The 15,947-nt window shown below is 42.2% G+C and overlaps 1 protein-coding gene across 1 annotated transcript; it reads left to right on the top strand.

Moving 5' to 3' along the window:
• The first annotated feature begins 5,936 nt into the window (after positions 1-5,936).
• Positions 5,937-14,243, top strand: GZMA (granzyme A). The gene is made up of 5 exons (XM_044240795.1): positions 5,937-6,062; positions 8,592-8,730; positions 11,114-11,255; positions 11,456-11,725; positions 13,886-14,243. The coding sequence occupies exons 1-5, from the start codon at positions 5,993-5,995 to the stop codon at positions 14,045-14,047; spliced, it is 783 nt and encodes a 260-aa protein (XP_044096730.1). The 5' UTR covers positions 5,937-5,992; the 3' UTR covers positions 14,048-14,243.
• Positions 14,244-15,947: the final 1,704 nt, after the last annotated feature.

Raw genomic sequence — 15,947 nt, 5'->3', positions numbered from 1 at the left:
ATCCTAATGGATCTCACTTATCTAGAAGGCAGAAAGAATAGAGAGACCATGTTTAAGAAGCAGCAGTGACTAAGCGGTGACAGCCAGTAGGGGGTGTTTGGTCACTTTTGGGGTGCATTCAATGATCTTGTTTTTGCCTTTGCTCAGACATGACTGCAGAGTAGACTTGGTTTGCTCCCCTTGTCTGATGTTGGTGATCTTTGAGAATGTTTGATCAACAGGAAAAATCGGGGTCCAGCTGTGAGTACCAGTCTGCTTTTTTCTTTCTCAGAAGATAGAGTCCTCAGATCCAGCCCTAAAGACACTTCCAGGCTAGTGAGAGATAAAGAAGTCCACAGCCCTGATTTTATTCTCTTTTTTTATAAGGAGGTGGGATGGAATAGGGGAGGTGAAGGGTTTGTGTTCTCACAATAAAGTCAGAAAACTCCATCTCATCTCTGCCACCTCTGTGGCCAGCAGGGTGATGTTGCTCAAGAAACCATAAAGAAGGTGGGAGGACTTCAGCATGGTTAACCTTCCAGGGTTCAGTGTAGTGGTGTGCTCAGTGCCGTTCTGTGTGCTTGTGCATAGGAGAGCTTGAGAGGACTGTGCCTTATACACACAGGCTCCCCAGACTCCAGGTATAATCCATTCATTAAGATCAAAATCCCTTTAAGGTTCTCCTTCCTCCTTGTCCATCCAACCAGATAACAGGCATGAAGACTGGGAGAAAGCAAGAGTAGGAGAAAAGAAAGGAAGGTGTGCGTGGGCATGTGACTCTGTGTTCTACGGAAAGGCTCGCCCTTGTGACCATTTCAGCTTCTAAATCTTAGCAAGGTGAGGGCTGGGAGCATCAGCTACTCAGAGGAGCCTCTGAGGAAGAGGGGACAGTCAAAGGTGAGGAAGTGAGGGCTGAAAACAATGCAGGGATAGGCAAGTGACAGTGGCCACTACTGTTGTGTCCTTTGTTTTTAGAAGATCCATAAGACCAAGACCCTCTGCAGTTTCAAACTGAGCTTAAGGCAACATGAAAAGAAAGAACTAGAATTGTCTCCCTCTACTACTGTGTATTCAACCTTGAGCACACTCCCTACTTTCCTTGACTTGACTTTTTGAAAAGAGAGCAAGATGGTTAGCCTAGAAGAGGCTTGGGGTAAGAAAGAGAAGAGCAGAGTGTGGGCAAGCCTCAAAGGCAGGTGAGAGCCTCAGGCTGGTTTGCACATGCTCAGAAGTGGGGAAACCACATTTCCACTGAGGTGGCTAATGAAGACTCTGGCCCCTCTTCCGCCCAGCCCCACTGCTGGGGAAAACCTGGAACCCTGGTTTCCTTCCACCTGTCCATTCACAGACCTAAGACCATCTGAATAATGACTGAGTTCTCCACTGCAGCTTTTCAAACACAGAACTGTCATCCACCACCAATATAATTTTATCACTGACAGGCCAGTGGAACTAAAGTTAACCTAGACTTGTGTAACAGTACAGGCCTATAAACATATGCTGTGACTTTTTAGAAATCAGTTGCTGAAAACAGATGCATAAAGGAGAAAGGGAGAAAAATGAGAGGGAGGCATACCAAAAGACACTCTTAACTGTAGAAAACAAACTGAGGGTTGCTGGGGGAGGTGGGGTGGAGGATGGATTAAATGGGTGATGGGCATTAAGGAGGGCTCTTGTTAGGATGAGCCCTGGGTATTATATCTAAGTGATGAATCACTGAATTCTCCTGAAACTAATATTACACCATATGTTTACTAACTGAAGCTTAAGTAAAAATTTGAGACATTGAAAAAATAATCAGTTGCTGATTGTCAATTATCAGAATATGTCTTCAGCCAAGTCCTTCGTTAGAGCATACTAAATAAGCAAGACATATACTTTAATCAGAGCTGCTTTCTGGGTTGTGTTACTGTTGTCCTTGACTAAAACTGTGTTTCCCATTTTCTAGCTGGAAGGTAAAGCTGCTATAAAACTGTAGGAATCCTTAAGCTACAAAAAATAGGAGGAAATGGAACACCCCACGCCAGGTATCATGCAGCAGGATGGGCGAGCACCAAAAAAGACTCGTGAACAATTTCAAATACCTTGAGAGAAGTCAGTGTCGCTGTAATAGACTGAAAAATACGTAAGTGACACAGACCACATTCTAGAAAAGGAAGAAAAATAATCATTTCTGAGTGTCAATTATTGCAAGGATGGCTGATTCTGGGGACTGATTCCATTCCTTTGATAAAGACACCAATAGATTAGAAAGAGAAAATCTCAAAAAAAAAAAAAAAAAAAAAAAGAAAGAGAAAATCTCACTATAAGGAATTGTGACTTCAGTTCAGGGTGAGAGTAAGGACAGTTATCTATTCCGGTGTAATCAGTAATCTTCTACCTGTAAATTAATGTGCTCTTTGAGATGAAAGAGGATGTGATTTCTTAGATATGACAACAACTACACAAGGCGAAAGAAGTTGGTGAACTGGGCTTCATCAAAATTTAAAACTTCTCTGCTTTGAAAAACACCATCAAGAAAAATAAAAGACAACCCCAAGACTAGGAGACAGTGTTGTGCCCGAGTTTTCGCATCCGAGAGACCACTACAGAGCCAACACCGATGCAATCACACGAGGGTTTATTCGACAAGCTTAAGCTTGAGCCCAAGTATACCCGACACAGCAGAGTAGGGACTTGGACCCGGAGCTTAGTTAAGGCAGGGGTATTTATGGGTTCCTGTTACTAAAGCAGGCTGGGGGTCTCTGGAACCAAAGTAGGGTGGGGATCTTTAGAACTAAAGTAGGGTGGGGCTTCTTAGAACTAAAGTAAGGTAGGGGAAAGTTCAGCCCTTGGGCTCAGGGATCTGAGATGGCTGTACTTCTGCTAAGGCTACACCTGAGGTGAGATGGCCTTGATTTTTCTCAACCTCCACAACAGTATTTGCAAATCATGTATATGATAAGGGAATCATATCCAGGATATATAAAAAGCACTTACAACTCAATAATAAAAAGATAAAGAACCCCATTTTTTAGAAGGCAAAATATTTGAATAGACATTTCTACAACAAAGAGAGATAAATGGCTCCTAAGCATTTGAAAAGAAGCTCCTAGCTAGTCATTCAGGAACTGCTAATTCTAACCACAATGGGATACTACTTCATACCCTCTAGAATAGCAATTACCAAACAACAGCAGCAACAACAAGAAGTAGTGGCAATGACGTAGAAACCGCCTATAGTGCTGAAGAGTGGAACTTTCATACAATGTTGATGGCAATGTAAAATTGTGCAATCACTTTGGAAAACAGTTTAGAAGCTCCTCAAAATGTTAAACACAGAATTGGCATACAACCCAGTAACCTGGGCCTTATGGGAATTCTAATGAGTTATATGGTGACTACTAATGGGTACAAATCTTCTTTGGGAATGATGAACATGACCTATAATTATTTATGGTGGTAGTTGCACAACTCAGTAAATATACTGAAAACCATTCAATTATAAACTTCAGATGGGTAAAATTAATGGTATGTAAAATATATTTCATAAAGCTCTTAAGAGTCAACACGAATGAGGGAATAGCAACCATATTCACATTAAAAAAAAAAAAAAACAGCAGAATTGTCACTGTTTCCATTAGGAAATTTTTAGTAGCCATAGTCAGTAAAAACTTGACTTTAAGTTTGCACTAAAATTATTTGTCAGAACTGGAGACTGGTATCCCACTGCTATTTACTGAAAATGATTAACTTTTGATGCATTAGTAATATCTAGGGAAAAGGAAACATAGGGGTCTCAGTAGGGTTCCCTTAGAAGGTCATGTGATTTCTGAGAAACAAACCACTAGGTCTGAAGTTGTCAGTATGTTAACTCTGGGGATGGCTGGTGTAACACCAAACATCCTGAAAGAACATACAACCATGTGTATTAAGACCACATCCTCAGCTCAGAAAGGATCATAAAACAGTTCTAATAGAGAGTGTACTGAATATTGTTCCTTATAGGACTGAGGTTCAACTGTCTTTTTTTTTTTAATTTATTTATTTTTTTTCCAATTTATTTATTTTCAGAAAAACAGTATTCATTAATTTTTCACCACACCCAGTGCTCCATGCAAGCCGTGCCCTCTATAATACCCACCACCTGGTACCCCAACCTCCCACCCCTCCACCACTTCACTCCCCTCAGATTGTTTTTCAGAGTCTATAGTCTCTCATGGTTCACCTCCCCTTCCAATTTACCGAAAAGCACACACCCTCCCCAATGTCCATATCGCTACCCCCCTTCTCCCAACCCCCCTCCCCCCAGCAACCCACAGTTTGTTTCGTGAGATTAAGAGTCACTTATGGACGTTTCTCAATGTTATAACAAAATAGCCATGTCTGACTACATTTTCCTTCTTTAGCTAAATCCAGAAAGAAGGAAGAAAGGAAAGGAGACAGTGGGTGGGGGAGGGAAGGAGAGAGGAGAGGATGAAGAGGCGGGGAGGGGAAACTCAGTATCTTTCCTGTATCTCAAGGTGTATAATCAAATACACCTGTCTGTGGAAACACAGACAGCCAACACTCCCTATCCCCACTCCCTCTGTCTTCACACCTGCCACAGACTTCAGGTAGGAGCACAATAAATAATCTTCCACAAAGTGGGGAAGGAAAAATCTAGGCAGGAGCTTACTAATAAATAAGACTTCCTTCTGCCTTTCCACTTGCCCTATTAGTCCTTAGATTGTAAGGACCTATTTTACTGTCCCTGCTCCCCTCCCCCAGGGGACTTAAAAACAAGTCCCAGAAACCAGCTCCAGGTGTGGAGGCCAAGATAAACAAGGCTGTACCCAACTCGAGTCTAGCCCTGACATAAGTACAGCCATCTTGGCAAAGCAAAAGCTGGCACCTTGCACTGTAAGAGTGGGTTAGCATAAGAATGGCCATCCTGAAGGCCGGGAAGCCATTTTACTGAGTGTCCCTAACCAGCCCATACTGTGCAGTAACTTGAGATAAGAGAAAGTAGCTAAAACCTGGAAAAACAACTTAATCATATACCACCAGGGCGGTTAGGTGGTGGTGCCACAGGGACCAAATGTTAGAGAAAAACAAATAGTTAACTTGCAGAGATCACAATCCTGCAAGACAGGAATCTCCCTTGGTTTGCAAATGTCCTGGTGATTTACAACAAAAAGGGCTATCTCTTCAATGGCCCAATTTCCAGAGACAAAAGGCTCAGTTCCTCAAGACCTAAGGTTGCACCATAAAACTGAAGGAGGCTAAGGCAGAAGGAAATGCAAATAAAGTTAAATTTCTTCTAAACTTCAATCTCACTTAACCGATCCTGGGTGACGCCAGGGTGGAAAAAGGTAAAACAAAGTTAAACTGTCAAAGTGGGGTGCAAGATATGTATGTACTATGAAAAAGTGCCTTGAAAATGCTATATAAATCCTTGGCTTTGAATGCTTGGGGTCTTTGTTGAAACCCGCTGCGCCGGGCGAATACTTGGACCCCAGCTAGCTGGAAATAAACTTCATTGTGTGACTTGCATTATCGAGAGTGTTCTCTGTCTAATTGAGGGGTGGTCGACTCCGTACCCTAACAATATAACCCAAGGAGATAACCAGGAAAGAATTTGGTTGCTGACCAATTTATTTTCAAAGCTCTAATTTAAGTCTTAATAGATTCCATTAGTGGAAGCAGAAGATAGTATTGCTGCTGATGAGAACTAGAATCCTCCAAATTCCTGTGAAAACACATTAGAGTCTCCCCTTTTGTACTACGTTCTGAGGGCAACAGGGTCCTCTCATCCCCACCCACACTATAGAGTTGCCCTCCCCTCCCTCAGCAGTCCTAGCAAAGGAAAGCATGACCACTGTAATGAGTAATTGTTCACTGTTCTCACTTGGGTTTCATTTCTGAATGTTCAAGTTTGAACTTGGAAAGAGAGAAAACCACATCCTTTGTACCCTCAGTATATAGACAGAGTCAGTCAAGAGCTAACACAGATTTTCGTGCCGATTGATGTGGGGACAGGACAGCAGCCACAATGAGAATCTCTTGTATGTTTCTGGCATCCTCTCTCTCAATTGCCGTTTTTCTCCTGCTGATTCCTGGAGGTAAGACTGCTTCTCATCATTTCCAGCATAACCATTAAGCAAATGGAGCAGACTTTCAGCAAACTTTTGGCAAGATTAGCTATGTATAAGAGGAGATATTTGTTCCCCATGCTTTAATACTCTCCCTTGAATTCTATGTCTTTATTTTAGAAGGAAAAACATCCTTCTTTCCTCTTTAAAATTTCCTCACAAAAAATAATGGAAACATCAGTGTTTATTTCTGCCAATTTATAAATTGAAAATTTATAAATGAATAAACAAAATAAGTGAATAAACAAAGATGCTTGAGTTAGGAAAATAAATAGTATCTTTCAGGAAGGGAATAGTGGTGTTCAACCTTTCTTGCTGCAGAAAGTACATGGATGGTTTTAAAAAGTTTAAAAAAAAAAAACCTTATTTTGTTACCCAAAACAGATCAGGAATGACTTGAATTTATATCATTTCTCTAGTGTGTCCCTGGGAATGTCCCCACATTGACTCTTTGGGGGTATTGAGAGACTTCTCTGGCATTCCAAGTAGTAACCAACATGACTGGTTTTATATGAGCTGCATGGGCATCAGTTTCAAACGCTATGAAGCTCATGGCATTATCACAAGACAGGTTATACCCCCTGAGTGGCTTTAGACTTTTTCTTGAAAACCTTCAAGAGAGTGAGGACTGGTCTAGGACTGCTTCAAGTATGTTGACAGGTAGGCACTAGCCATGGCTTTAGCCCAAGGTCTGTCAGCTTTTGTACACGGGAGCAGTGGCCAGGGGCTGATGCAAAAACCTGCCTTGCCAGGAATCTGCAAGGAAGTTTATCTTGCACCTAAAAATGAGAAGAAATTTTTAAAATAAAAGGTTGCTACACATATGGGTCAAAAGCGTGGGCAGACCATCAGCCTGGCATAGTAGGACTGTGTTCAGGCATGCTAGAGCCTCTGTAACATTGAAAACAGAGCAGATATTAAAAAAAAAAAAAAATCCAGTGATATCTTTCCCTCAAAGGAAACAACAGAGAGGCTTGCTCCACTCTTCTTTGTTGCCTGTGGTCAGAGAGAGCAATGTGGGCGCATAAAAGGAACAGATAAAGTAAAGCAAGACTTGACGCTCTGGACCAGTGGTCTTTACTGTCCTACACGTTAGAATACTCTGGAGGGCTTTTTAAACAGTGCTTGCATCCAGCCCCAACTCCCAAGATTCGGATTTATTTTGATTCTGGGGAGGGATCAAGAATTGCTAGGTTCCAGAAGCTTCTCACCTGCTCTAAACTCTACCCCTGACCCTTTTAGGAGGGGTTGGTTGCAGATGTTGACTTTTTTTTTTTTTTGGAAGCTGTGTCTGTGCTCACCAAACAGATGATTTTGAAAAATAAAAATGAAGTTATTCTGCTGAGTTTATGATTTCTGCAGCTCAGAAGGTCCAAAGACATACCGTTGGGATCTTTACATACACGACTCACCCAAGGAAAATTTGAGATGGGGGTGAAGTTGTCAGCGTTTCTCTAAATTCCTTATCTTCTAACTTCTAGAGTCTAGTATATCTGCTTCCCAACACACTTCTGGAAATGAGAGCCCTTAGGACCACTCTCTTCCCCTTCCCTCACTTTGACCATCTGCATCTGATTGTGAACTTGGCAGCAAGTTGGCTCTATTAATGGGGTAAAGGGTACTCTGCCCTAAAGGAGAAACCACTGAATCTCAGCCAGTGGTCAGAAGTATTTTAGAAGAGTCCAACAGCATCTGGCACAGGGGTGGAGGACTGAAAGCGTATCACAAAGGCAAAGGCACAAGATAGCTAAACCAGCATGAATGGGGTTTCTTGTGCGTAAGACTATTTTCTGTAATCAGGAAACCCTACTCCTGCTCTGTCATCATGGAAATTTTATTAAGGCAGAGTTCTTTCCTTCCTTCTCCTACCTCTCTGGAAAAGGTCTTTGGTTTGACCATGCGTTTCAGTCCACAGGTTGAAAGGGAGCTTCAGGTGCAACAGATACTCTTTGGTCCATTTAGGAACAAGGAGAATACCAGTGTCAATTAAACAGAAGTCTCACAATGATCAAAGAACTCATAGGTGGGGCACAGCTAAAAGGCACTCTATCAGTTTATAAGCCCTGTGTTTTGGCAAGGACGGAAGGGCAATCTCAGGCTTCTGAAAGCAGCTCTGCTTCCCCAGATCAGTACTCAGCCAGAAGGGAGGAGGGTGGAGTGCCCTCAAGGTGGTCATCATCACTAGCATCTCTTGGAGCAACCGCTACGGACCAGATCTCCACTGTTGTGGCAGATTTCCAGCCTCCTAATCCCTGGAGCTGCTGATGGCCCAGCTTCTGTGGGTGAAAGAAGAGCAGGACACTCTCAGGGAGTCCAGCAGGAGTGGGATTTACATTCCAATATCCAAACATCTCCATGGAGGGCGAGGAGGTCGGGGGGGACCTGACACCTAGGTTTCCTCTCCCAAGCGGGAAAAGCATGTGTGGTCTCAGGAACATGGCTTTAGGGAGAGTTCTTTGGGGTGGGAGCTGAGAGGATTTGTCTTTTTCTTTTTAACAGATTTCTGTGTAGAAATTATTGGAGGAAATCAAGTGACTCCTCATTCAAGACCCTACATGGTGCTACTTAAAGGAAAAAAAGTCTGTGCTGGGGCTCTGGTTGCAAAAGACTGGGTATTGACTGCAGCTCACTGTGTCCTGTAAGTGCTGGGGTTCTAAAAATGTTTGTACAGATGTTCTTATTTGGGGGAATATTAATAAAGAGAGTAAATATTCACTAAAACCACAGGAAGCTCACATTAGTATCTTCACATCACTTAAGTCTCTGGGAAATTGCTATACCCCAGCAGGGAGTTAAGCCCAGACTCAGCCCCAAAGGATCAGATCCATGTGAGATCCACAGTGGGCACCCACATGCTTGCTGTCATACTCGGCTAGAGCTACCAGCTCTGAGCACTGCAAGGCTTTGCTTCTGGTCTTGACTTCATGACTAGAGAGAATTAACCACAGTATGAAAGGGTAAAACTAAAGTGTCCCCTTGGGAGCCTGAGCTCAACAGTCAAGTAGAAAGCTTGTTTCTTTTTTTCTTTTTGTATTTTTAAATAACTTTTAGCATATTATTTTTTTCAGGGGTACAGTTCTGTGAATCATCGGTCTTACACAATTCATAGCACTCACCATAGCACATACCCTCCCCAATGTCCATCACCCAGCCACCCCTCCCCTCTTACCCCCCATCCCTCCAGCAACCCTCAGGGTTTTTTTCCTGATATTAAGAGTCTCTTCTGGTTTGTCTCCATCTCTGGTTTCATTTTGTTCCATTTTTCGCTCCCTTCCCATATAATCCTCTGTCTTGTTTCTCGAATTCCTCATATCAGTGAGATCATATGATAACTGTCTTGCTTTGATTGACTTATTTTGCTCAGCATAATACCCTCTAGTTCCATCCACGTTGTTGCAAATGGCAAGATTTCATCTCTTTTGATGGTTGCATAGTATTCCATTGTATATATATACCACACCTTCTTTATCCATTCATCTGTTGATGGACAACTAGGCTCTTTCCATAGTTTGGTTATTGTAGACATTGCTGCTATAAACATTCGGGTGCATGTGCCCCTTCGGATCACTATATTTGTATCTTTGGGGTAAATACCCAGTAGTGTGATTGCTGGGTCATAGGGTAGCTCTATTTTCAACTTTTTGAGGAACCTCCATACTGTTTCCCAGAGTGCTTGCACCAGTTTGCATTCCCACCAACAGTGAAGGAGGGTTCCTCTTTCTCCACATCCTTGCCAACTGTCGTTTCTGGACTTGTTCATATTAGCCATTCTGACTGGTGTGAGGTGGTATCTCATTGAGGCTTTGATTTGTAGAGAAAGCTTGCTCCTAATACTTTCCCTCTTCCTTTTCTGACTGTATCTCACATCTCAGCCATCTCTTAACCCCCACTGACTACTCCTTCAGAGCTCTTCCAGGCCTGGTCTTTCCTCCATTCTCATAATCAAGCCTCTAAACTTGGGCTGTCCAATATGGTAGCCACTGTCATATGGTTACATGAATTTACATGTGGATCTATGAATTTAAGTTAAAGCTCAATAAAATTACAAATTTATTTCCTTGGTGGCATTAGCCACATTTCAGGTCCTTGCTAGCCACAGGTGGCTAGTGGCTACCATTTTGAATGAGGCAGATGTATAGAACATTTCATCATTCAGTTGTGCTCTACTGAAACCAGTTCTAGTTTCTTAAGTGATACTCACATCAACTGATGTAATGGAAAAATGACAGTGAGACCATCTGGTTGGTTTCATTTAGACTACGCTGTGAATGATGATAACCTTAATCATTAATACACCAGAGAGCATTTTTTTAAGTAGGACCAGTCCCCACATGGGGCTTGAGTTTATACTCAAGGGGAGTATAAGGGGCACAGGCTCTACTGAACCAGTCAGGAGCCTCCTGGGTATTTTGATTTTATGAATCAAAATGAACCTTTTGCAGGGAGTAAAAAAACAGAAAGGATCCTGGGTCCCTGCTCCAGATCACCATCCCCACAATATACACACACTCAGTGCCATGCAAATAGGGTTCATGGAACAATCATATTCTGAAAGTTTTCCCTTTTAATTTTGTTGTTCTCTTACAAAGATCCTTCAGTGCATTCCTCTACAATTACTGAGTGTCTTTTGCTTCCATCTCTAGACCCCTGAGATCTTTGTTTTCTAGCATTCTGCAACCTGATTCTGCAACCTCATTCTCTACCACAGCTCAAGGAGGGTGAGGGGGCACTAAAACCCTAACCCCTAAGATCCCAAGCCTTGGCTTAGCTGCCGTGGAGTTCTCTTGTTGTTTTTCAGCAGACCTAGTTTAGTGTGTTGCAAAGAAGCTGGTGATGATGATGACAGATTCATAAACATTTTTTTTATTCTTTAAACTACACTTTTTTTTTCTTTCTGAGCCACAAACAAGAATTGCCACAGAAAATAGATTGACAAATGAGACAGTAAAGCGGATCATATGATATGCTGAGCTCCTAATATAAAGAGTAAACCCAGTTAACAGTGTCATGTCTGTTTCCAGGAACAAAAGTTCCCAGGTCATTCTTGGAGCCCACTCAATAACCAAGAAGGAGTCAGAAAAACAGATAATGTATATTAAGAAAGAGTTTCCTTATCCGTGCTTTGACCCGCACACACATGAGGGGGATCTGAAACTTTTACAGGTATGTACCTCTGATAGACTTCACAGTCACAGAACATCCCACCATCTGGCTGACTCCATGGAAGTTTTTTCCTTGGTGCTCTGTGGTTATAGACAAGAGTTACATAATGGGGTCCTTGAAGGTGGGGCTAGAATTTAAGTAAAAATAGGACCATTTAAATGATCTTATTTTGTTAAGTCTTCATGCTTGTCTTCTAACAGCTGGAAAAAAAAGCAAAAATTAATAAAAATGTGAGTATCCTCCCTCTCCCTAAGAAGGGGGATGATGTCAAACCAGGAACCACGTGTCACGTTGCAGGCTGGGGGAGCATCCGCAATAACTCCCCTCAGTCTGACACCCTCAGAGAAGTCAATATCACCGTCATAAATCGAAGAATATGCAATGATGAAAAGCACTATAATTATAATCCTGTGATTGGACTGAATATGATCTGTGCTGGCAGCCTCAAAGGTGGAAAAGACTCGTGCAATGTAAGTAAAATAAGGTCCCACGTGTTAGTTGTTGGAGTAAGTCCCGCAGAGAGAGAACCTGTAACATCAGGCTTTGTCTTGTCATGGCGTTGGCTTCTGCAAGGTCCTAGTGTTTTGTTTTGTTTTTTTTAACAGAAATTTGATAAAATCCCAAATAAATCAATGTAAGCTCATGTAAGTCATTCATCAGAGACTTGTTCTCATCTTTCATATAAACATATACAGATCTCAATTTGAAAATATGTAACATCCAGGAAAGCTGAAGTCAGGGCTCCTCTAAGGACTTCCATGCCCTTTTCCCCACCTCAGTCCTCCCCTCCAAAATTTGCTGTCACTTAACTAGCAAGTCTGACATGCCCGTCCTTTCCAAGCCTGCCTAAGAATCTCTGGCCAGACTCTGCTGCTTCCTGGAGCCAAGCTCAGTCCCCAAGAAGCAAATTCCAAATGTGACCCATACAGAGACTGTGCAAGTCTCCATCCCAGAGTCCCCTGAGAGGGGACTTAAAGATATAAGTAGCAGAGACACCTTAGAAAGTTTTAAGCTCTGAGTTTATCATTTCTCACCTTTCCCAAAGACTGTAGAGCCTCCTCTGAAGAGAAGCAGTTGCAGTATAGGTGGTCTGGGAGCTTGAATCAGAGAATGAGAGATCCAGGTGTCTCTGTTCTTTCCAGAAGCTTGGCTAAACATCTGCAGAATCTGAATGGCTTCATTTTGGGACCATGGCTAGGCACATCCCAGGAAGAGATGACATTGGTCCTCTGCACCTTTTCACTTTCTCTCCTTTGCTCTCTCTCCTCCCCTCCCCTCATCCACCATCTTGGCAATCCAGAAACCCAGAACCTTCCCACCCTTGGAAACACATGCAGAATCCTGAGGCCACAGCCACGTCCCAGTGTGCCTGTCCCCTCTCCACTGCCACCCTAGGGTCAAAGCTTAACCATCCTTTTGCCTTTCTCTTAGTGCCCAAGACCCTTTAGAATTGGCTATGATGTACTCATGATGAAAATTTCACACCCTATGAGAAATATACCTGTCCAGGAGGGGTCCCAGGCTCTCACACACTTCCCTTAGTTCATGTATTCATAAGCCCAGTTTTTGCCTGAAAACGAGGGATCATTGATGCCTTCACTTGTCTGGGAAGATGTTGGGCACTCAGAGCCTGGTGTTTACAGAGCTCTATATACATGCCTCTGTGGTTTTCTGTCTAGCACCACCGATACTCCCTAAAGCAAGAGTAGTGAAATGACCACTTCAGACTCTAGACCTCAATACATTTAAATATGCTGATTCTAGATTTCCATGAGAGAATACAGGGTCACAGAGTGGATAGCACAGTCAGGAGGCATAAAGCAGTGACCTCAGCTAACTAAAGCCTCTCTGTTGGCAGAGTTCATTAACTTTGAAGTGTGACCACTGGTTTCTGGGATTTCCCATCTGGTGTCAGATGCTCCAAAGAGACTTGGGGGAGCAATTTCTGTCTATTTGACAGGACAAAGGGGAAAGTTGCTTTGGTTTTGTTCCTTTAGGAAAACAGTTACATGCTAGAGAATCTAGAAGACATGTATGCCTTATAAAACTAGAAGATATGATGCCTCTTTGCCTCAATATCCCGTCTGCATTTGACTCTTTTACCCTTTGCGTTATTAAGCAATTTAAGAAAATGACAAACAGGAGGGCTTCCCTCCTAAAGCAGAATCAGTCTTAAAATTGGTGGATAACATGAGCAGTAATACAAGTTTTATTGCATGTTCACTGGTTTATAAATAAATTGAACAAGCCAATTTAAAAATATTAAAACATTTCCAAACATTTGGGACTTCTTAAAAAAAATTTTTTTTTAAGATTTTATAATTGACAGAGAGAGAGGGAACACAAACAGAGGGAGTGGGAGAGGGAGAAGCAGGCCTCCCGCCAAGCAGAGAGCCGGATGCAGGGCTTGATCCTAGGACCCTGGGACCATGCCCTGAGCCGAAGGCATATGTTTAACAACTGAGCCACCCAGGTGCCCCAACATTTAGGACTTTTAAGCACAAATTTTCCTTTAAGTCAAGATTGGTCTTAACTTCACATTGAATGTTCCACATTGAATGGAATTTTTTCCATCCCACTAGTGAACATATTCCATGCTGATCTCCATTACCTTTCTTGTTTTCCTCCAGGGAGATTCTGGAAGCCCTTTGATATGTGAGGGTATTTTTAGAGGCATTACTGCCTTTGGCCTTCCAGGAAAATGTGGAGACCCTCGAGGACCTGGCGTCTATACTCTTCTCTCACAGAAGCATCTCAACTGGACAATTATGACTATGAAGGGGTTTGTTTAGCTAATTGTACTTCAGTGCATTTGTTGTCCCTTCTTTTTTCATTGTTTGCTTCGAATTTTTATTTAAATTCCAAGTAGTTAACATATAGTGTAGTATTGGTTTCAGGAGTGGAATTATGTGATTCACCATTTATGGGGTGGGCACTTGCTGTGACTTCTTAATCTTATCATAAATAAAATCAATTTGTGGAACTGTATCCATTTCTCCTATACCTTCAGTGGGAAGATCTGCACTGGCAAGGGGAAAGAGAGGAATATGACAACCTTACAGATATTGCAAGAGAGACGAGAGAGCCAAGGTCACCAGGGTCAACCATGCGTCAAGTGACATACATACTTTCCTCAAATTATTCACTGTCTAAATGGGGCCCAGCAGGAGTGACAATAAGGTCAGGTCTGTCTAGTGACAGGCTCAGCAATTCTGCAGGAAACAGGAACAGCCAGTGGAGCATTTGGGTTTAAAAGGAAATGCTTTTGCCCTTCTAAGGCCATTGCTCCACATCAACACATGCTATCTATCAATCTATCCATCTCTCTGCAAGAACCTGAGTCTAAGAAAGAAGTAGAAGGGGCAGTGTCTCACCGTGTTTCCCAAAGGCAGGTGAGAAATAAAAAATAAAATTCTACGGGACAGAAATGATGCACTTGGCAGACAAGAAAAGTATACAACAGAGAGTCAGCCTCCTCTCTCATGGGTTTGCATAGAAGCCTTTGATTATCTAGGTGATTTCTTGGTTCTCCTCAACCCTGAGCCTGGGTGGATCCAGCCAACACAATGGTTACAGGAGCTGCCATCACATCCTAGACAGTAAGTGCTCAAAGTCTTCCTTGAAAAACCCCTATGTTGTTATTCAGCACATTGAACTCATTGGGGAGTCGTCAGTCCAACAGCCACTTCAAAATGTGATTATGTGAATGGATTCCTGCAATTTCCATCAGTTCCTTTAGAAGTGTACATGCACATGCACACACACACAATGTATACCCAAGCCAAGAACATACATCAACACCAAGAGACAGCCTCCTAAAACAAAGAAGGAGCATAGCCCAATTACAAATCCTTAGTCCCACCTCTAGAAATTTTTATTTAATTGCATTCAGTGAGACCGAGGACATAATATTCTTTATATAATCTCCCCAGTGATTTCAATATACAGCTGGTGATGGGAGGCCTTACCCTAAAAAATGAAGTCTGGTGCTAACATCTAAAACAGGGCTCTAAGAGAGTCCCTAGGATGATATTGTAGATGCCTGCTATAATCCCTAATTCATAGTTAGAATTTTAATAGCAATAAGAGGATAGACTATTCCCTACTGGCAACATTATAGATTTCGAAGTCCAATTAAAAAGTAGTTGCATAGAACCCTCATTCATTGCTGATGGAAGCGTAAACTGATACTTCTTAGGCAAGTTGGTAGTGACTACTTAAAACTCAATATCCTATGACCAAGCAGTTCCACACCTGGGTATATACTGAACAGAAATGTGTGCTTTTGTCTACCAAAGAATGATTAAGAGTGTGCATAGTAACTTTATTCTTTTTCTAAAAGATTTATTTATTTTTAGAGGACACATGAGCAGGGGGAGAGGCAAAGGGACACCCTCAAACAGACTCCCCACTGAGTACAGGGCCTGACAAAGGGCTTGATTTCACGACCTTGAGATCATAACCTGAGCCAAAATCAACAGTCAGATGCTTAACCAACTGAGCCACCCAGGTGCCCCACAACTTTATTCTTAAAGTCAACATGGAAAATAGCTCAAATATTTATCCACAGTAAGATGGATTGACTATTGTCATACATTTACATGTGGGAATATTACACAGCAATGAAAAAGAAAAGCCTACAGTTACATGTAACAACATGAATTAATAGTATAAGCTTAATAGTGAGTGAAA

This window comes from Neovison vison, chromosome 1 (assembly GCF_020171115.1).
Source record: "Neovison vison isolate M4711 chromosome 1, ASM_NN_V1, whole genome shotgun sequence".
Classification (NCBI taxonomy): domain Eukaryota; kingdom Metazoa; phylum Chordata; class Mammalia; order Carnivora; family Mustelidae; genus Neogale; species Neogale vison.
Note: the sequence above shows the minus strand (reverse complement) of the source record. Positions and strands in the feature narration are given on the sequence as shown.

Coding starts and splice junctions, on each gene's coding strand:
- GZMA (XM_044240795.1), top strand. CDS start 5,993: ATGAGAATCTCTTGTATGTTTCTGGCATCCTCTCTCTCAATTGCCGTT. Junction 6,063..8,591: donor TCTCCTGCTGATTCCTGGAG/GTAAGACTGCTT, acceptor TCTTTTTAACAG/ATTTCTGTGTAGAAATTATT. Junction 11,726..13,885: donor GTGGAAAAGACTCGTGCAAT/GTAAGTAAAATA, acceptor GTTTTCCTCCAG/GGAGATTCTGGAAGCCCTTT.